The sequence below is a fragment of the Coregonus clupeaformis genome, chromosome 40 (genome assembly GCF_020615455.1).
Source record: "Coregonus clupeaformis isolate EN_2021a chromosome 40, ASM2061545v1, whole genome shotgun sequence".
Lineage (NCBI taxonomy): Eukaryota > Metazoa > Chordata > Actinopteri > Salmoniformes > Salmonidae > Coregonus > Coregonus clupeaformis.
Window position 1 is genome coordinate 19,191,687 of NC_059231.1, and position 22,966 is coordinate 19,214,652.

The following is a 22,966-nucleotide window of genomic DNA, read 5'->3' on the forward strand; positions in this document are numbered from 1 at the left end:
AATGATTGCGGGCCATTAGCGGACAGGTGATGAAAGTGAAATAAAAAATATTCGTAGTTAATAGTTACATAGTGGCCATCTGATGTTTGAATACATGTACTGAAGATTTTTGCATATCATTTTTGTATTGACAAGAATCAATTAAGCAGGTTTTTTGCTTCAATTAGAGCAAAAACTATTATTGTGATTAAAGCGTGTGACATAAAATAAAACACAGGCCTAAATTATACACAATTCCTATTTGTAGACTTTGATCTCAACAATATCAATATATTCCAAAGAACGTATGCCCTTTGTTGATATCATTAGGCTAGAATTTTGATAAAGTGTTAAGTATTTAATAACATATTTCTGAGGAATATGTTTCAGAATGCTGTCCTATAATAATGAATAAAGACAGACACGAATGTCAAGTTCAATCGCCATATTGTTATAATACCTGATGTAATGATCATATGTTTTTGAATACGTAGAGTCAATAATATACACTATATGTATAATACGTTGTCATGCATGTTTAGAATCTTCTGTTTTACTCCCTATGTGTAGAACACAATATGGACACACGTGCACCTGCAACAGAAAAGCATACAGAGACAGATAATAACCCTTTGAAGTCCACACTGAGCAGTAGGCCCCTATGCTGTGTTGCTGAGTCAGGACTTTACACAATGAGAGGCCACAGATTCTTTGGGTTTTGGTCAGGTATAAAAGTTAGGGTTAACACAGACAGGAATTCAGTGCAGTCACAGCGCAGTCCTGAAGAACAAACGGCATCATGATGGGCAAGGTAGGAACCTGAGCATCGTTTTCCCTCTTTCTTCTATCTATATGTGATAGACTATTTGACATCGACAACCATTTCATAATGTCAGAAATAGTTTTGGGGTAAATGTAGTTCAAGTTCAATGTCGATTTGCTTCATTATCTATTGTAGCTTCTATCTTCATGACAGTATTACTGACAAAACGTATGTCATCCTCAGATCATCTTCTACGAGGACAAGAACTTCCAGGGTCGCTCCTATGAGACCAGCTCCGACTGCCCTGAGTTGACCTCCTACCTGAGCAGGTGCCACTCCTGCAGGGTTGAGAGCGGCAACTTCATGGTGTACGATCGCCCCAACTTCATGGGAAACCAGTACTTCATGAGGAGGGGAGATTATTCTGACTACATGAGTATGATGGGAATGAGGGAGTGCATCAGGTCCTGCCGCATGATCCCCATGGTAGGTTGAATGTTGGTAAATCTATTCTTTGCAAATAAAGTTTTGATGTTTTGATGGTGGTATTCTCATACAAAATGAGTTTGTTTATAATTTCACTGATCAATAAAGTAACCTTATAATGTTATTTTCTCCTAACAGCACCGTGGAAACTTCAGGATGAGGATCTACGAAAAGGAGAACTTCGGAGGTCAGATGCACGAGATGATGGACGACTGTGACTCCATCCAGGAGCGTTACCGTATGTCCGACTGCCAGTCCTGCAACGTGATGGACGGCCACTGGCTGATGTACGAGCAGCCCCACTTCAGAGGCAGGCAGATGTACATGAGGCCTGGAGAGTACAGGAACTTCAGAGAGATGGGCATGGGAATGGGAGGCATGGGCAGCATGAGCGGCATGAGGTGCATGAGCATGAGGCGTATCATGGACAACATGTCTATGTAAATGCTCCAATGTTAAATGAAAAATGTCTTCCTGGTTGGTCTCTGTGGGACGATTCATGGAAGGTTAAAAAATAAAAACCTTTTAACCCAAAAATCTGAGTTTGAGTGATTTGTTATGAGTGACATAGTAAATATACTTTAATTTAAATACCACATAAAATGTTTTTAAAAATCACAGCCATCTACTACATACTAATACAAAATATATTGTTATACAAAAAAGCTATAAAATAAATAAAATACATACAAATTATAAGATAATAATATAAATAATTAAAAAGGAGCATTTTTGTGCTTTTTAAAAGGAACAACATTTTTCTAAAAAAATACTTATTTAAGTATCTGAGATATGGTTGCTTAACCTACATTTACAGCAAAAATGTAGTTGAATTGTATTCACTTCGACAGAATTACATCTATAACAATTGTTGTATGATTTTAACATAAATTCAACATAAATTAATATTACAAGCTAGCTAGTTTCATCACCATACAATAGTTACTTACATATTTTTTATAACCAAAATAATTTGATTTTCAGCTGTTTGAAGCTGGTGTACAAAACCGAAAGTAAAAGACGCAAAAACAAACCTTAAGCACACACAGATCTACCACTTCTTAGACTTGCTTTCAATGAAAATTAAAGATCTATAAGTCACATTTCTATGTTTATTGGTCGGGTGGCCTAACAAGTTACATATTGCAGAAATTGTTCTTTGCTAAGAAACTATTTTTGTTTCTTTTTGACCATTTTAATTGAAAACAATCAAATGAAGTTAGTTAATTGTTACCCAGAAATGATTTGATATTGAGATAAAAATGGCTGCATTGGACCTTTAATGAAGGCAAATAATTAGACATTTAATGAATCCTGAAGAGTTTAACACAGTTTCCTTATTTTGATCAGAACATCAGTCACAAAAACCATTTGCATGTTCTGTGTTAAACTCTCAGTGGTTTTACCAGCAGTGGTGAAATTGGGAGGGGGCATGTGGGAGTGGGAGATCCCAAAGTGAAAATCTATGTTATTGGTTGTTACTGGCTGATGAGATGCTGTCAAACAATCTCACCATAAAAATATTAACCTTTTCAACTTTAACTTTAAAAGATGAGTTACCAGACTTACATAAAATATTAAGTTGCATTTTTTTCCCAATCTCAACTTGATTTCCTGATTTGACATAACTTTTGACAAAATTTTTACAAAGCAGGGTATTTCATATCTATATTCTCAAGTTACCCTGCTGCCGTTATGTTAAGAAAAGTTGTTCAAATAGCTGATGCAAAAAAAAAGTACAATTGCCAATAACGGAGCAGTTATGTACAGTAGCTTCAGGTTGAAGCCTCCCCTCCCAAAATATACCATTATTAATCCTCAATTCAGACAATACATGCAATATTCCAACACCGTCAAGTGTATAAATATTCATTACTTATGTACAGTACATCAATTATCTAGAGACGACTTTGCATGTGAAAATGTAACTGACTGAATCAGTATCGGAAAACAGAAAGTATGTGCATTAGTACTCATCTTTATTTTTGAGGTTCCTGAATGTTGTATGGTCTCCTGAAGAAATGGTGCAGATGAGCTGAGATGTTTTTGTATGCAGTACAGATGGAAGAATTTATGTAGTTCTGTCCTTGAGCTGTTCTTGTTTATTAATGTTCTGTATTATGTCATGTTTTATGTTTTGTGTGGACCCCAGGAAGAGTAGCTTTCGCAACAGCTAATGGGGACCCAAATAAAATTCCAGAAATACCAAAAATAACTTGAAAAGTAGGTGAAAATGTGCATTGCTGCAAGCCAGTGGTGTGTGATATATTTAAGCAATAATGCACGAGGGGGTGTGGTATGCGGCCATATACCTCAAACCCCCAAGGTGCCTTGTTGCTATTATAAACTGGTGACCAACATAATTAGAGCAGTAAAAATAATTGTTTTGTCATACCCGTGGTATACAGTCTGATATACCACGGCTGTCAGCCAATCAGCATTCAGTGCTCGAACCCCCCAGTTTATAATAACCCATAGAACATAAGTCATATTAAATGAAGACAAAAAAATATATTAAATTCACTGTAAAGAAATAAAAAAATAACAAAGTGTTGTGTTTCAACTGAAAAAGATGGGTTTACCCCACTGACATAAAATGTAAAGTTGTATGAACTTGTATATTACAAAGTAACAAATACTGTATTGCCTAATTTTGTTAACTCGACTTGAATTGACACAACTTAACATTCAAAGGCTTTGGTGCACTTATATTTTAGTTACCCTGCTGCCTTGAAATCTTAACGTATGTTAATTCAGGAAATCAAGTTTGGTTAATAAAACTACCAGGCAATAACATATTTGTTGAAACCAGCACCCCTAGCCTACCTTATTAAAAGGTAGTTAGTAATATGTGAATTATTAATGAAAGTATCAATTTTACAATTTAATTTGCTATCAAATACCAGTAACAGTACCAGATGAAATAAGTCTGTAAAATAAAGTACTACCAATACTTTTTCATGATTGTCTTTCTTTTTAATCTAGCCATTTTTCCTGTGTGTTGTGCCTTTTTGTACGCATTCAGTACCTACCTTTAGGCAGCACCTCTGCTGCATTTTGCTTGACTGAAGTTGAGCTGAATTTAAAAAATATCTCAAAATAACCCCTCTATATAAATATCTTATTACCTAATACCCGCAAAAAAGTGTTAAACAAATCAAAATATATTTTATATTTGAGAATCTTCAAAATAGCCACCCTTTGTCTTGATGACAGCTTTGCACACTCTTGGCATTCTCTCAACCAGCTTCACCTGGAATTCTTTTCCAACAGTCTTGAAGGAGTTCCGACATATGCTGAGCACTTGTTGGCTGCTTTTCCATCACTCTGTGGTCCGACTCATCCCAAACCATCTCAATTGGGTTGAGGTCGGGGATTGTGGAGGCCAGGTCATCTGAGGCAGCACTCCATTACTCTCCTTCTTGGTAAAATAGCCCTTACACAGCCTGGAGGTTTGTTGGGTCATTGTCCTGTTGAAAAACAAAGGATAGTCCCATTAAGCCCAAACCAGATGAGATGGCGTATCGCTGTAGAATGCTGTGGTAGACATGCTGGTTAAGTGTGAATTCTAAATAAATCACAGACAGTGTCACCAGCAAAGCACCCCCACACAATAACACCACCTCCTCCATGCTTTACGGTGGGAAATACACACGCAGAGATCATCCATTCACCCACACCGCGTCTCACAAAGACACGGCGGTTGGAACCCAAAATCTCCAATTTGGACTCCAGACCAAAGGACACATTTCCACCACCAGCTCGTGTTTCTTGGCTCAAGCAGGTCTCTTCTTATTATTGGTGTCCTTTAGCAGCGGTTCCTTTGCAGCAATTCCACCATGAAGGCCTGATTCACACAGTCCCCTCTGAACAGTTGATGTTGAGATGTGTCTGTTACTTGAACTCTGTGAAGCATTTATTTGGGCTGCAATTTCTGAGGCTGGTAACTCTAACAAACTTATCCTCTGCAGCAGAGTTAACTCTGGTTCTTCCATTCCTGTCGCGGTCCTCATGAGAGCCAGTTTCATCATAGCGCTTGATGGTTTTTGCGACTGAACTTGAAGAAACTTTGAAAGTTCTTGAAATGTTCCGTATTGACTGACCTTCATGTCTTAAAGTAATGATGGATTGTCATTTCTCTTTGCTTATTTGAGCTGTTCTTGCCATAATATGGACTTTGTATTTTAACAAATAGGCTATCTTCTGTACACCCCCCCTACCTTGTCACAACACAAGTGATTGGCTCAAACACATTACAGTTTTTCTCGATTGTTTACACACATTTTCTGAAAGCATGCCTCATATTCTCAGAACTCCACACACAAATCAAAAAACACACACACAATGGGCAAAACCCATCTTATCAAAATGGAATTTTGTTTTCAAATGACACACACAAACCATCATATGAATAGACATTTATAAGAACCAGTTGAACACTGATGTGCTCAATGTAAAACACTATGATGAATGGAAACACTTCTTTTCCATTCATCATAATGACTTAGGCCTTTTTTTGGTTCAGTGTTGCCATTACTACAGACAGTACATACATAAGTGTGTTGTAAAATATTTGAGAATATTGTTTTTATACTCAGAACACACAAATACACGGTAACAAATATATTTCATTTTTCCCACAAAAACAATGTACACAGTGTACATCCCATTCCCAACCAACACAAAGTTGCACATACAGTGGTCTACATACAAAACAGAATAATTTAATGTATACAGTTACAGTAAAAAAAAAATGAAAAAAATAAAAATAAAAAAAATGCTGCATCCTCTCTTCTGTTGCGGTCTGGCCACTGCACCTCATCCACATCACAAGCAATGTTTTCCCTGGCCAAGCAGCGGGGAAATATCGCCTAGCATGGCGATTCCAGCCATGAAAAGCATCAGCTGCTATATCTCCACATGCGTCTTCCATAGCTTGGAGAAGAGGTATACGCGTTTGTGGATTTCGGTCATACACTTTCCATCTCCAGGCAGAGAAAATTCCTCAATAGGATTGAGGAATGGAGAATATGGAGGGAGATAAACAACTAAAAAGCGAGGGTGGGCAGTGAACCAGTTACGAACCAGAGCAGCCCTGTGGAAACTTACGTTGTCCCAAATGACAACGTACCTGAGCTGCTCTGGGCCATCTACCTGATCTGGTGGAATGAGTGTGTTGTGTAGGGTGTCCAAGAATGTGATCAGATGGGCGGTGTTGTAGGGGCCAAGGGTAGCATGGTGATGGATGACGCCGTGGTGGGTAATCGCTGCACACATTGTGATGTTCCCTCCGCCCTGGCCAGGGACTTGAACAATGGCACGCTGGCCGATGATATTCCTTCCCCTCTTTCGTCTTTTTGTGAGGTTGAATCCAACCTCATCAATGAAGATGAACTGGTGCTCCACTGCAGCCACCTTTAGCTCAAGGACTCTCTGAAACACACATGACAATATCAGAAATAGACATGGAGTGGTCACTATTGTGAAGCACAATCATTATGATTACAATACTGAAATATGTATAATTTATACAGTGTTGAGAGTATGCTTCAATTGTGGGATTGTATAGGACTCACTTGCATATAGTTATATCGCAATTCTTTGACTCTTTCTGAATTGCGTTCAAATGGCACCATGTAGACCTGCTTCATCCTGAGATTATTTCTACGCAAGACACTGTCCAGTGTTGATAAGCTTACCCTATCAATATTTTGAAATATCTCATTGTTTTCTATTATTTTTCTTTCTATTTGCCGTAATGTTATGGCGTAATTTTCTAGGACCATGTTCATGATTTCAGTTTCCTGTTCAGGAGACAGAACACGTTCCCGACCACCTTGTGTTGGTAATCTTTCAGTTCTGCCAAACAAATAGTAAAATGCTGTAAATACAAAGTAGAAATACATTTCCCAAATACTTGAAACATACTTTATTTTTACAGTCCTACAGAACAGTCCACAGGCAATACTGTACTACTGTACTCATTGAGTACTGTATTGATATGCAGTACTGCAATTTTCTAGTGAAAGTAGATTTCTTACCTATTCTCATTTCGGAATGTCCGGATGATGGATGCTACAGTGTACCTGCTCAAATTTGGCTGTACTCTTTGCCCAGCCTCCCTCATTGTTAGACCATGGTTGACCACATGATCAACCAAAGTGGCTCGGATCTCAACAGAGATTACGGTCCTTGGCCTTCCTCGTCCTCGTCCTCGTCCTTGTCCTCCCCGTCCTCCTCCTCTTACTCTCACTCCTCTGGCTCTGCCTCTGTTTCCAATGTTGGCATCCATTGCTCCAAAACAGAAGAGCTCACCTGTTGCCCTTTTATGATAAAGCTCTGATTGCTCATTGTAAAACTGTGTGACGGGTGTTTGCCCATGTGATGTGTCAGTGTGCATATTTGAATGGCAGTGTGTTCATTGTGAAAACAAGAGATTTTCTGCATGAAAATTGTGCCAAATGCAAAGATTTGTGTGTAGTGTTTTGAAAAAAGTGTGTTGTAGAACTGCAATTTGAGTGTAAAGCAGGAATTGTGCTTGTAGTTTAGCAGAATTGGTTCAGGGGGTTGGTGCATGAGTTACATGTTGTGGTCATTGTGTCTCAAGTACCAGTATTTGTGTGTAAACAATTGAGAAACACTGTAAGAAGGAAAGAAATTCCACAAATTAACTTTTAAGAAGGCACACCTGTTAATTGAAATGCATTCCAGGTGACTACCTCATTAAGCTGGTTGAGAGAATGCAAAGAGTGTGCAAAGCTGTCTTCAAGGCAAAGGGTGGCTATTTGAAGAATCTCAAATATAAAATATATTTTGATTTGTTTAACACTTTTTTGGTTACTCCATATGTGTTATTTCATAGTTTTGATGTCTTCACTGTTATTCTACAATGTAGATAAAAGTAAAAAAAATAAAGAAAAACCTGGAATGAGTAGGTGTGTCCAAACTTTTGACTGGTACTGTATATATATGTAGAGTTGAAGTCAGAAGTTTACATACATTAGGTTGGAGTCATTAAAACTCGTTTTTCAACCACTCTACAAATTTCTTGTTAACAAACTATAGTTTTGGCAAGTCGGTTAGGACATTTAGTTTGTGCATGACAAAAGTCATTTTTCCATCAATTGTTTACAGACAGATTATTTCACTTATAATTCACTGTATCACAATTTCAGTGGGTCAGATGTTTACATACACTAAGTTGACTGTGCCTTTAAACAGCTTGGAAAATTCCAGAAAATAATGTTTTGGCTTTAGAAGCTTCTGATAGGCTAATTGACATAATTTGAGTCAATTGGATGTGTACCTGTGGATGTATTTGAAGGCCTACCTTCAAACTCAGTGCCTCTTTGCTTGACATCATGGGAAAATCAAATAAATCAGCTAAGACGGGGGCGCTGTTGGAAGCCAAGGATGTAGCACGCGTCTCCCTATCGCTCCTGAGTTAGTGACCAAATTTATATATTTAACTTTGCAAAATTGCATACATTTCTGTTTGCCCAGGCGTCTGAAGAGACCCATAAACAACTCAGTTCAAGTTTAATAAATTTAAATTCGTAATGACATCAACCCGGCCAAAAGTTGAGTCTGCAAGAGCAGGCCGCAACAAGCCTGCAACTTCTCCCGACTCACCCCCGCCACCGAACGCTGCCAATGCCGGCCCCACGGAAACACTGACTGTGGAGATGCTGCAATCCGTGATAGGCACCCTCAAAACCGACATTTTCGGAAAAATTGACTGTCTCTCTACCAATCTCAGGTCAGAGATATCAACGATCAAAGACGAGCTTAAAAAATCTATCGAGAGTATACAGAATAAGCTCGACGCACATGGGGGTGACTTTATCGGATTTGGAGCGAGGTGCTACAGACCACAGCACTCGCATTAGCGAGCTAGAGGCTAACGTCGGCTCATTGACAACTAGGGTGGCATTCCTCGATAATAGATGCGAAGATATGGAAAGTAGAATGCGGAGGAACAACATTCGTCTACTGGGAATACCGGAGGGAGTGGAGGGCCCAAGGCCCACGGAGTACATGGCCCAGCTACTTCAGGAGCTGCTCGGGCTAGAGGAGAAGCCATTGCTAGACCGGGCTCACCGCACTCTGCGTAGCCGACCCAGGGATAGAGAACCCCCACGACCATTTGTCATCAGGGTGCATTTCTTTCACGTCCGCAACGACATACTGAGAAGATCGGGAGAAGCATCCCCTCTTCTACATAAGGGTAAAAGAGTCTCGATATTTGCGGACTACACAACAGCTGTGGCTAAGAGGCGGGCTAGCTTTGGAGCTGTGAAACGCCAACTACACGCCTGCCCGGGCGTGAAGTTCGGCCTCATCTACCCTGCGGTTTTGAGACTGACTTTACCGGACGGCTCCATGCACAGATTCGAGGACCCGGCTATAGCGGCAGATTTCATCAACAAGAACGTGAAAGCGGCTGTTGTACCGCATGGTTTGTAACAAATGGTTGGCTGGCTGGTCTTCCTAGCAGGCTAGTTAGCAGGCCGAATGGGTGACTAACGAAGCCATCTTTGCTGGGTTCATCGACATATGAATGTCATTCTCTTTTTTATCTCTTTATTTCCAGCCCAGGTTTGCCGCCTCTAATGCCAATATCTGGGGGTCTGCATGGCTGTTTCAGTTTGATCATTTACCATCTGCGTCGAGGTTAAACCTCTCTTAATCGAGGATAGTTTTCCTTAGACTCTGTTGGGGACCATTCTATCCATGTTTGGCTTACTCTAGTTAAATGGTCACTAATCTTAGGTAGCACAGAGTAAGAGTTATCATGCTTAGCTCTAAACTTTCTTTGTATTTAGGGTTTTGCTTGCATCTCATTTGGGGAGATGCTTCGGCAAGGGCGGGTGTGAGGGAAGGGTTTGTTCACTCTCTATTTGTATATAGTTTGTATATGTTTTTTGTGCCTCTTCGCTTGTTTTTGTTTTTTACATTTGCGCTTTTAGGTTCAACTAAGATCTTCAGTTTACATTGTACCTTGTCCTTTACACATCCTCTCTCTCTTAAGATATGACTCAGCCTAGTGTAGCCCATACTGCTGGAGGGAATGGCTTTAATTTTCTTACTTGGAACTGCAGGGGCATAAATAACCCAGTTAAACGTAGTAAGGTGCTACACCATCTTCATCATTTGAAAGCTCACATCATCTTTCTCCAAGAAACTCATCTGAAGGTATCACAACACTCAAGTCTTAGGTGCAGATGGGTGGGTCAGGTGTTCCATTCCTCATTTCAGAGTAAGGCGAGAGGGGTGGCTATTTTACTTCACAGATCGGTACCTTTTACATGTTCTAAGGTGATCGCAGATCCCCATGGTAGATATATAATTGTCAGTGGTAGGCTGCTCAATACAAAGGTTCTTCTTGTTAATATCTATGCTCCTAATTGGGACAATGGTGATTTTTTCAAATCGGTTTTCTCTACACTCCCAGATATGTCCACCCATATGTTGATTTTAGGAGGTGACTTTAACTGTTGGTTAGACCCACAATTGGATCGATCCTCCACTAAACCTACCACCTTATCAACCTCAGCTAGAGTTGTTCGAACCTTTATGTCTGAATTCGCAATCTCAGATCCTTGGAGAATGGTTAATCCAGCTGGGAAAGCATACTCTTTTTTTCTCATCGGTTCACCACACTTTTACGCGCATAGACTACTTCCTTGTTGATGACCGGCTCCTCCACTCCATATCTTCATGTTCATATAACCCAATTGTTGTATCTGACCACGCCCCTGTTACTATGGAAGTAGCTTTTCAAAATGTTGACAATCAGCGACCGCCTTGGCGACTAAAAACTCAACTGCTCAGTAATGAACACTTTGTCAATTTTGTTTTGAGTCAAATCGACTTTTTCATGATTACAAATAGAACCCCAAACATCTCTGCGTCTACTCTCTGGGAAACTTTGAAAGCTTATATCAGAGGTGAAATTATCTCCTACACCGCACATGAGAACAAATTGAAAAGGAATAGGTTATCTATGTTAACACGCTGTATTGCCCAATTAGATGACATTTATGCCGTTTCACCATCCCCCGGATATTTATAAGGAACGTTTAACTCTGCAAGCAGAATTTGACACACTATTAACAGACCAGGTTACTGAAATGCTTGTCAAGTCTAGGAGCACTTACTATGAACAAGGAGATAAAGCCAGTAAATTATTAGCTCACAAGTTACGTCAACTATCATCATCATCTCAGATTACAAAAATTCGTACATCATCTGGGATATCATTAGATCCTGGGGGATCAATGAGGAGTTCAAGAGATTTTACCAGTCTCTATATACCTCTGAAAGTAAAGCGGATACACTGGAATTGGATGATTTCTTCCACTCACTTTCTGTGCCTTCGGTCGGCCGGGATTTGGTTAAAAAATTAGAGCAGCCGATCACTGTTGAAGAACTGTCTAACGCTGTCAAATCCCTTCAATCTGGGAGAAGCCCAGGGCCTGATGGCTACCCGACAGAGTTTTATAAAAAGTTTATCACCAAAATAGCCCCTATTCTAATTGAAATGTACAATGATGCATTTGTAAATGGTGCTCTCCCACATACTCTCACTCAAGCAACCATTTGTGTTATTCTTAAAAAAAACAAAGACCCTCTTGACTGTGCATCATACCGTCCAATTAGCTTGCTAAATGTGGACTATAAAATTCTAGCCAAAATTCTGGCAACGCGGCTAGAAACAGTCCTCCCATCAATTATCTCTCCGGATCAAACAGGATTTATAAAAAATAGACACTCATTCTTCAATCTCCGAAGATTATTTAATATTATATACAATCCTTCTATCGACAATACCTCTGAAGCCATTATATCCCTGGACGCGGAGAAAGCGTTTGATCGGGTGGAATGGAAATACCTTTTTACACTCTAAATAAATTTGGCTTTGGCTCCAAATTCATGACCTGGATAAAACTTCTGTACTCATCCCCCCAAGCCTCTGTCAGGACTAATAACACTCAATCAGATCGCTTCCCTTTGCAAAGGTCGACACGTCAGGGTTGCCCTTTAAGTCCCTTACTGTTTGCCCTCGCCATAGAGCCACTTGCAATAGCACTTCGCTCCAACCCCCTCATCAAAGGCATAGTCAGATACGGGCACGAACACAAACTGTCTTTATATGCAGATGATTTATTAATATACACATCCAATCTTTCTGTCTCTGTCCCTGCTGCCCTTGCCACTTTCGCATCCTTCGGTCACTTATCAGGGTATAAACTAAATCTCAGTAAAAGTGAATTGATGCCACTTAACATGGCTGCAAAAAAATCCCCTTTACATAACTTGCCATTTAAAATAGCTCACAGTAGTTTTATTTATCTCGGGGTACATGTCACAATTAGGTTTGAAAACCTTTTTCAAGCCAACTTTGCTCCTCTCTTAACCCGTACTAAGGACGATTTGGAACGGTGGTCTTTGCTACACCTCTCCTTAGTTGCTAGAATTAACTCTATTAAAATGAATACTCTCCCTAAATTCTTATACCTCTATCAGTGCCTTCCAATATTTCTACCCAATACATTTTTTCAAAAAAGATCGACGGCCTAATTCTACCCTTTATATGGGACAAAAAGCCTCCTAGGATGCGAAAACAGCTCTTGCAGAGGCCCAAACCAGACGGCGGTCTAGCTCTACCAGATTTCAGATTCTATTATTGGGCCGCTAACCTTAGGATCATTCAGTACTGGTTGCAGAGCAGAGTGATATTCCCACCCCCAACTTGGCTGGAGATGGAGGCTGCCTCGTCTACACCGGCATCATTGTCTTCCCTCGCTCACTCCTCTATTACAGGCCCTTACTCCTCCTTCACCAATAATATATGTGTCAAAACAACATTGAAGATCTGGAATCAATTTAGACGCCACTTTGGGTTTCAAACAACCTCTTCCTTGGCTCCGGTAGCCTCAAACCCAGCTTTTCCCCCATCTATGATTGATGGTGCTTTCTCAACATGGTCTAATCTCGGTATTAAAAGATTCAGAGATCTGTATACTAACAATACATTTAGTACGTTTCAACAATTATCAGCTAAATTTGGTCTCCCCAGACATCATTTTTTTAGGTTCCTACAAGTCCGAAGTTATGTCCGCAGCATAGATCCAGGATTCCCCAACCTTTCTGGTGGAACACAGTTCGACACATTTCTCACCCCACTTCCTAATCAGAAAGGCACATTGTCAATAATCTATAGTCAAATTTGCTCACTACAAGCCATCTCATTAAACAATATCAAATCCTCTTGGGAGGAGGAACTGGGTGAGGAAATATCTGATGAACTATGGGAAGGGGCACTCAAAAGGGTACATAGCTCTTCTATTTGCGCTCGACACGGCCTCATCCAATGCAAACTCATTCATAGGGCCCACTGGACCAAAGCAAGACTATCAAAAATTTACAAGGATGTGAACCCTAATTGTGTTCGATGTAACCAGTCCCCTGCTAATCATGTGCACATGTTTTGGTGCTGCCCATCTCTTGTTGGTTTCTGGAAAGACATCTTTAACACACTCTCAGAATTAAGCGGCACACAGATCGAGCCAGACCCTCTCATTGCATTATTTGGAGTTTCCTTACCCACAATACAATTGACCAAAATGAATAAGGATGTAATTGCCTTTGTCACGTTGTTAGCGAGACGATTAATTTTACTTAGATGGAAATCCTCTGCAGCCCCTTCTCATGCTCTTTGGATTAAATCTATTTTGAATTGCATAAAGTTGGAGAAAATAAAACAGACACTCAATGGGTCTGTAGACAAATTCTATGCAAAGTGGGCTCCCTTCTTTTCTTATGTTAAAAGAATACATTTCCCTGCAGTTCCAGAGTGATGTATATTTATATATTGGTGATGTAAGAAGCCTGGTATGTGCATATACGACATCTCGGATGTTAAGGACGGTAATAACTGTGCTAGCTGACCTATAACAACTGGATCAAAACAGATATTTTTCCCTTTTTTTTGTTTTTTTTGTTTTGTGTTTTATCTTATTTATGTATTTAATGTCTATTTTTTCTTTCATGTCTGTCTCTCTATGTTTTGCTGTATCGTTGTCTTCAAATTGTTGTTCCATATTCATACCAAATAACTTTCAAGTGCAATTATTTACTAAATGCTGGTACTGAAAATTCAATAAACAAAGTATTAAAAAAATAATAAAAAAAATCAGCTAAGACCTCTGAAAATAAATTGTAGACCTCCACAAGTCTGGTTCATACTTGGGAGCAATTTCCAAATGCCTGAAGGTACCACGTTCATCTGGTCTGATGAAACAAAAATAGAACTGTTTGGCCATAATGACCATCGTTATGTTTGGAGGAAAAAGGGGGTCCCTTTAAAGCAGAAGAACACCATCCCAACCGTGAAGCATGGGGGTGGCAGCATCATGCTGTGGGGGTGCTTTGCTGCAGGAGGGACTGGTGCACTTCACAAAATAGATGGCATCATGAGGAAGGAAAATTATGTGGATATATTGAAGCAACATCTCAAGACATCAGTCAGGAAGTTAAAGCTTGGTCGCAAATGGGTCTTCCAAATGGACAATGACCCCAAGCATATTTCCAAAGTTGTGGCAAAATGGCTTAAGGACAACAAAGTCAAGGTATTGGAGTGGCCATCACAAAGCCCTGACCTCAATCCTATAGAAAATATGAGGCAGAACTGAAAAAGCATGTGCGAGCAAGGAGGCCTACAAACCTGACTCAGTTACACCAGCTCTTTCAAGAGGAATGGGCCAAAATTCACCCAACCTATTGTGGGAAGCTTGTGGAATGCTACCCGAAATGTTTCTTTAAAAAAAATTTAATAATTTTTTTATTTCACCTTTATTTAACCAGGTAAGCCAGTTGAGAACAAGTTCTCATTTACAACTGCGACCTGGCCAAGATAAAGCAAAGCAGTGCGATAAAAACAACAACACAGAGTTACATATGGGGTAAAACAAAACAAAGTAAAAAATACAACAGAAAAAAAATATATATATACAGTGTGTGCAAATGTAGCAAGTTATGGAGATAAGGCAATAAATAGGCTATAGTGCAAAATAATTACAATTAGTATTAACACTGGAATGATAGATGTGCAAGAGATGATGTGCAAATAGAGATACTGGGGTACAAACGAGCAAAATAAATAACAATATAGGGATGAGGTAGTTGGGCGTGCTAATTTCAGATGGGCTGTGTACAGGTGCAGTGATCGGTAAGGTGCTCTGACAACTGATGCTTAAAGTTAGTGAGGGAGATAAGTGTCTCCAGGTTCAGAGATTTTTGCAATTTGTTCCAGTCATTGGCAGCAGAGAACTGGAAGGAATGGCGGCCAAAGGAGGTGTTGGCTTTGGGGATGACCAGTGAGATATACCTGCTGGAGCGCATACTACGGGTGGGTGTTGCTATGGTGACCAATGAGCTAAGATAAGGCGGGGATTTGCCTAGCAGTGATTTATAGATGGCCTGGAGCCAGTGGGTTTGGTGACGAATATGTAGTGAGGACCAGCCAACAAGAGCGTACAGGTCACAGTGGTGGGTAGTATATGGGGCTTTGGAGACAAAACGGATGGCACTGTGATAGACTACATCCAATTTGCTGAGTAGAGTGTTGGAGGCTATTTTGTAAATGACATCGCCGAAGTCAAGGATCGGTAGGATAGTCAGTTTTACGAGGGCATGTTTGGCAGCATGAGTGAAGGAGGCTTTGTTGCGAAATAGGAAACCGATTCTAGATTTAACTTTGGATTGGAGATTCTTAATGTGAGTCTGGAAGGAGAGTTTACAGTCTAACCAGACACCTAGGTATTTGTAGTTGTCCACATACTCTAGGTCAGACCCGTCGAGAGTAGTGATTCTAGTCGGGTGGGCGGGTGCAAGCAGCGTTCGGTTGAAGAGCATGCATTTAGTTTTACTAGTGTTTAAGAGCAGTTGGAGGCTACTGAAGGAGTGTTGTATGGCATTGAAGCTCGTTTGGAGGTTTGTTAACACAGTGTCCAATGAAGGGCCAGATGTATACAAAATGGTGTCGTCTGCGTAGAGGTGGATCTGAGAGTCACCAGCAGCAAGAGTGACATCATTGATATACACAGAGAAAAGAGTCGGCCCAAGAATTGAACCCTGTGGCACCCCCATAGAGACTGCCATAGGTCCAGACAACAGGCCCTCCGATTTGACACATTTAACTCTATCTGAGAAGTAGTTGGTGAACCAGGCGAGGCAGTCATTTGAGAAACCAAGGCTATTTAGTCTGCCAATAAGAATGCGGTGGTTGACAGAGTCGAAAGCCTTGGCCAGGTCAATGAAAACGGCTGCACAGTACTGTCTATTATCGATCGTGGTTATAATATCGTTTAGGACCTTGAGCGTAGCTGAAGTGCACCCATGACCAGCTCGGAAACCGGATTGCATAGCGGAGAAGGTACGGTGGGATTCGAAATGGTCGGTGATCTGTTTGTTAACTTGGCTTTCAAAAACTTTTGAAAAGCAGGGCAGGATGGATATGGGTCTGTAACAGTTTGGATCTAGAGTGTCACCCCCCTTTGAAGAGGGGGATGACCGCGGCAGCTTTCAATCTCTGGGGATCTCAGACGTTACGAAGAGAGGTTGAACAGGCTAGTAATAGGGGTTGCGACAATTTGGCGGCTAGTTTTAGAAAGAAAGGGTCCAGATTGTCTAGCCCAGATGATTTGTAGGGGTCCAGATTTTGCAGCTCTTTCAGAACAGCTGTCTGGATTTGTGTGAAGGAGAAGCGGGGGGGGCATGGGCAAGTTGCAGCGGAGGGTGCAGAGCTGGTGGCCGGGTAGTGGTAGCCAGGTGGAAAGCATGGCCAGCCGTAGCAAAATGCTTGTTGAAATTCTCGATTATTGTAGATTTATCGGTGGTGATAGTGTTTCCTAGCCTCAGTGCAGTGGGCAGCTGGGAGGAAGTGCTCTTATTCTCCATGGACTTTACAGTGTCCCAAAACTTTTTGGAGTTAGTGCTACAGGATGCAAATTTCTGTTTGAAAAAGTTAGCCTTTACTTTCCTAACTGCTTGTGTATATTGGTTCCTAACTTCCCTGAAAAGTTGCATATCGCGGGGGCTATTTGATGCTAATGCAGTACGCCACAGGATGTTTTTGTGCTGGTCAAGGGCAGTCAAGTCTGAGGAGAACCAGGGGCTATATCTGTTCTTATTTCTGTATTTTTTGAATGGGGCATGTTTATTTAAGATTGAGAGGAAATTACTTTTAAAGAACAACCAGGCATCCTCTACTGACGGAATGAGATCTATATCCATCCAGGATCCCTGGGCCAGGTCAATTAGGAAGGCCTGCTCGCTGAAATGTTTTTGGGAGCGTTTGACAGTGATGAGGGGTGGTCGTTTGACCGCGGACCCGTTACGGACGCAGGCAATAAGGCAGTGATCGCTGAGATCCTGGTTGAAGACAGCGGAGGTGTATTTAGAGGGTAAGTTAGTCAGGATGATATCTATGAAGGTACCCATGTTTACGGATTTAGGGTTGTACCTGGTAGGTTCGTTGATAATTTGTGTGAGATTGAGGGCATCTAGTTTAGATTGTAGGATGGCCGGGGTGTTAAGCATATCCCAATTTAGGTCACCAAGCAGTACGAACTCTGAGGATAGATGGAAGGCAATCAATTCACATATGGTGTCCAGGGCACAGCTGGGGGCTGAGGGGGGTCTGTAGCAAGCGGCAACAGTGAGAGATTTATTTCTGGAAAGGTGGATTTTTAGAAGTAGAAGCTCAAACTGTTTGGGCACAGACCTGGATAGTATGATAGAGCTCTGCAGGCTATCTCTACAGTAGATTGCAACTCCACCCCCTTTGGCAGTTCTATCTAGACGGAAAATGTTATAGTTGGGGATGGACATTTCAGAATTTTTGGTGGCCTTCCTAAGCCAGGATTCAGACACTGCTAGAACATCAGGGTTGGCGGAGTGTGCTAACGCAGTGAATAACTCAAACTTAGGAAGGAGGCTTCTGATATTTACGTGCAGAAAACCAAGGCTTTTACGGTTACAGAAGTCAACAAATGATAGCTCCTGGGGAGTAGGAGTGATACTGGGGGCTGCAGGGCCTGGGTTAGCCTCTACATCACCAGAGGAACAGAGGAGGACTAGAATAAGGATACGACTAAAGGCTTTAAAAACTGGTCTTCTAGTGCATTGGGTACATAGAATAAAGGGGGCAGTTCTCCGGGCGTTGTAGAAAAGATTCAGGGCATTATGTACATAAAAGGATATGGAAGGATATGAGTACAGTTGAGGTAAACCTAAGCGTTGGGTAACAATGAAAGAGATAGCATCACTGGAGGCACCGATTGAGCCGGTCTCGGCGTGTATGGGGGGTGGAACAAAGGAACTATTTGAGGCAGTTTGAGAGGGACTAGGGGTTCTACAGTGAAATTGTATAATACGAACTAACCCAAACAGCAATAGGCAAGGCATATTGACAAGGGAGAGAGGCATAAAGCAATCACAGGTGTTATTAGAGAGAGCTAAGACAACAACTGGTAATAGCGATAAAGTTTGGGCTGAGGCTAAACAGATTAAACAGGACAGGGTACCGTGTAAAGGAACAGTCCAGCAGGCATCAGCTGTGCAGCTGAGTGATCATAAGGTCCAGTGAACAGCAATATGTGAGTCCGAGAGCAGTTCAAATTGGTGCTTCAGCACAGCTAGCAGGGAGCACAGTTGTAGTTTGCATGTGCTAGCGGGCCGGGGCTAGCAGATGGATCTTCGTGGTCGTCGCAACGGGAAGCCTGTTGAAACCACATCAGACGATTTCGTCGGCAAACCAGTCGTGTTGGATCGGCGGGGCTCAGTGTCAACACTAGGAGGTCCCGTCCGGTTGACAGAGAGGTAGATGGCCGGGAGATGGGCCTGAGGCTAGCTCAAGGCTAACTGGTGCTTGCTATGGGGCAATGGTAATTAGCCAACAACAGGTTGCAGCTAGCTAGCTGGTTGCGATGATCCGGCGCTAGGGTCCAGTGATTCCGGCAGAAAGTCCGATAAGCTCTGGGTCGATAGCACGCTGTGCAGACTGGCCGACGAATTGTCCAGGCTAGAGCTAGAGCTGGCTGGTGGATAGTGTAGGCCACGGACAATGGTGAAGACGCTAACGGTGACTAATAGCAAGTAGCCATTCAGTTGCAGCTACACTAGTTTGACCCAAGTTAAACAATTTAAAGTCCATGCTACCAAATACTAATTGAGTGTATGTAAACTTCTGACACACTGGGAATGTGATGAAATAATAAATCACTCTCTATTATTATTCTGACATTTCACATTCTTAAAATAAAGTGGTAATCCTAACTGCCCTAACACAGGGAATTTTTACTAGGATTAAATGTCAGGAATTGTGATAAACTGAGTTTAAATATATTTGGCTAAGGTGTATGTAAACTTCCGACTTCAGCTGTATATACAGCTGTGGAAAAAATTAAGAGACCACTGCAAAATTATCAGTTTCTCTGGTTTTACTATTTATAGGTATTTGTTTGGGTAAAAATAACATTTTTGTTTTATGCTATAAACCACTGACAACATTTCAACATGCTCTCCACCACTCTTTCACATTGATGTTGGGTGATTTATGCCACTCCTGGCGCAAAAATTCAAGCAGCTCGGCCTTGTTTGATGGCTTGTGACCATCCATCTTCCTCTTGATCACATTCCAGAAGTTTCAATGGGGTTCAGGTTTGGAGATTGTGCTGGCCATAACATGGTCTTGATCTGGTGGTCCTCCATCCACACCTTGATTGACCTGGCTGTGTGGCATGGCGCATTGTCCTGCTGGAAAAATCAATCCTCAGAGTTGGGGAACAATGTCAGAGCAAAAGGAAGCAAGTTTTCTTCCAGGACAACCTTGTACGTGGCTTGATTCATGCGTCCTTCACAAAGACAAATCTGCCCGATTCCAGCCTTGCTGAAGCACCCCCAGATCATCAGTGCGAGACACTGTGGCTTGTATGCCTCTCCAGGTCTCCGTCTAACCATTAGACGACCAGGTGTTGGGCAAAGCTGAAAATTGGACTCATCAGAGAAGATGACCTTACTCCAGTCCTCTACGGTCCAATCCTTATGGTCTTTTGCAAACCTCAGCCTGGCTCTTCTTTGCTTCTCATTGATGAAGGGCTTTTTTCTAGCTTTGCACGACTTCAGCCCTGCCCCTAGGAGCCTGTTTCGAACCGTCCTCGTCATGCACTTCACCACAGCTGCCGTTTGCCATTCTTTTTGTAGGTCACTTGATGTCATCCTACGGTTGTTGAGTGACATTTGAATGAGTTGGCGGTCGTTTTCACCCTCTGCCGGTCTGTAACTTTGCTGTCCCCAATGTCTGCTGATTAACCTTGTTCTTATGAACCGCCGTCTTTGACATTTTAAGGATGGAAGCAACCTGACGCTCACTGTATCCCTCACTCACAACTTTGCTTTTCAACTCTTTTGGCATGGTCAATATTAATTTTTTGATTAATATTACTTTTGAGCTACTATTAGCACTGTTTTTGCCATCCAGCTGGTCCTATTGCAAGATGATAGTGATGACCACAGCAGTGGTTTTATACTTTTCCTCGTTAAATAAGATTTTGTTCATGTGATCACTTAATCAGTACCTAATTCAGTAGAATGAGGTGTACCTGTGTTGGAATTCAACAGACACTGGAATGGAATGGCTGTCATACATGTAGAGATGCTGATTTAAGACAAATTTGCAGTGGTCTCTTAATTTTTTCCACAGCTGTATATATATATATATATATATATACACAGAAAATCTGTGGAGGGAGCTGAAGGTTCGAGTTGCCAAACGTCAGCCTCGAAACCCTAATGACTTGGAGAAGATCTGCAAAGAGGAGTGAGACAAAATCTTTCCTGAGATGTGTGCAAACCTGGTGGCCAACTACAAGAAACGTCTGACCTCTGTGATTGCCAACAAGGGTTTTGCCACCAAGTACTAAGTCATGTTTTGCAGAGGGATCAAATACTTATTTCCCTCATTAAAATGCAAATCAATTTATAACATTTTTGACATGCGTTCTTCTGGATTTTTTTGTTGTTATTCTATCTCTCACTGTTCAAATATACCTACCATTAAAATTATAGACTGATCATTTCTTTGTCAGTGGGCAAACGTACAAAATCAGCAGGGGATCAAATACTTTTTTCCCTCACTGTATGTGTGTAAGTGAATAATAGTTATACAGTGGGGAGAACAAGTATTTGATACACTGCCGATTTTGCAGGTTTTCCTACTTACAAAACATGTAGAGGTCTGTAATTTTTATCATAGGTACACTTTAACTGTGAGAGATGGAATCTAAAACAAAAATCCAGAAAATCACATTGTATGATTTTTAAGTAATTCATTTGCATTTTATTGCATGACATAAGTATTTGATCACCTACCAACCAGTAAGTTGGTTGGTATGACATACAAAATGAGATACAAAATGAGATTTTTTTTTCCAGAAAATCACATTGTAGGATTTTTAATGAATCTATTTGCAAATTATGGTGGAAAATAAGTATTTGGTCACCTACAAACAAGCAAGATTTCTGGCTCTCACAGACCTGTAACTTCTTCTTTAAGAGGCTCCTCTGTCCTCCAACCGTTACCTGTATTAATGGCACCTGTTTGAACTTGTTATCTGTATAAAAGACACCTGTCCACAACCTCAAACAGTCACACTCCAAACTCCACAATGGCCAAGACCAAAGAGCTGTCAAAGGACACCAGAAACAAAATTGTAGACCTGCACTAGGCTGGGAAGACTGAATCTGCAATAGGTAAGCAGCTTGGTTTGAAGAAATCAACTGTGGGAGCAATTATTAGGAAATGGAAGAAATACAAGACCACTGATAATCTCCCTCGATCTGGGGCTAAGGAGTGGCTCCGTGCGGTGTGTTTGGGATCATTGTCATGCTGAAAGACCCAGCCACGTTTCATCTTCAATGCCCTTGCTGATGGAAGGAGGTTTTCACTCAAAATCTCACGATACATGGCCCCATTCATTCTTTCCTTTACACGGATCAGTCGTCCTGGTCCCTTTGCAGAAAAACTGCCCCAAAGCATGATGTTTCCACCCCCATGCTTCACAGTAGGTATGGTGTTCTTTGGATGCAACTCAGCATTCTTTGTCCTCCAAACACGACGAGTTGACTTTTTACCAAAAAGTTATATTTTGGTTTCATCTGACCATATGACATTCTCCCAATCCTCTTATGGATCATCCAAATGCACTCTAGCAAACTTCAGACGGGCCTGGACATGTACTGGCTTAAGCAGGGGGACACGTCTGGCACTGCAGGATTTGAGTCCCTGGCGGCGTAGTGTGTTATTGATGGTAGGCTTTGTTACTTTGGTCCCAGCTCTCTGCAGGTCATTCATTAGGTCCCCCCGTGTGGTTCTGGGATTTTTGCTCACCGTTCTTGTGATCATTTTGACCCCACGGGGTGAGATCTTGCGTGGAGCCCCAGATCGAGGGAGATTATCAGTGGTCTTGTTTGTCTTCCATTTCCTACTAATTGCTCCCACAGTTGATTTCTTCAAACCAAGCTGCTTACCTATTGCAGATTCAGTCTTCCCAGCCTGGTGCAGGTCTACAATTTTGTTTCTGGTGTCCTTTGACAGCTCTTTGGTCTTGGCCATAGTGGAGTTTGGAGTGTGACTGTTTGAGGTTGTGGACAGGTGTCTTTTATACTGATAAC

General features: G+C 41.3%; 1 protein-coding gene across 1 annotated transcript; it reads left to right on the top strand.

The window, feature by feature from the left end:
• Positions 1-718: 718 nt before the first annotated feature.
• Positions 719-1,765, top strand: LOC121555102 (gamma-crystallin M3-like). Its single transcript, XM_041868906.1, has 3 exons — positions 719-790; positions 986-1,228; positions 1,367-1,765. The coding sequence occupies exons 1-3, from the start codon at positions 779-781 to the stop codon at positions 1,670-1,672; spliced, it is 561 nt and encodes a 186-aa protein (XP_041724840.1). The 5' UTR covers positions 719-778; the 3' UTR covers positions 1,673-1,765.
• Positions 1,766-22,966: the final 21,201 nt, after the last annotated feature.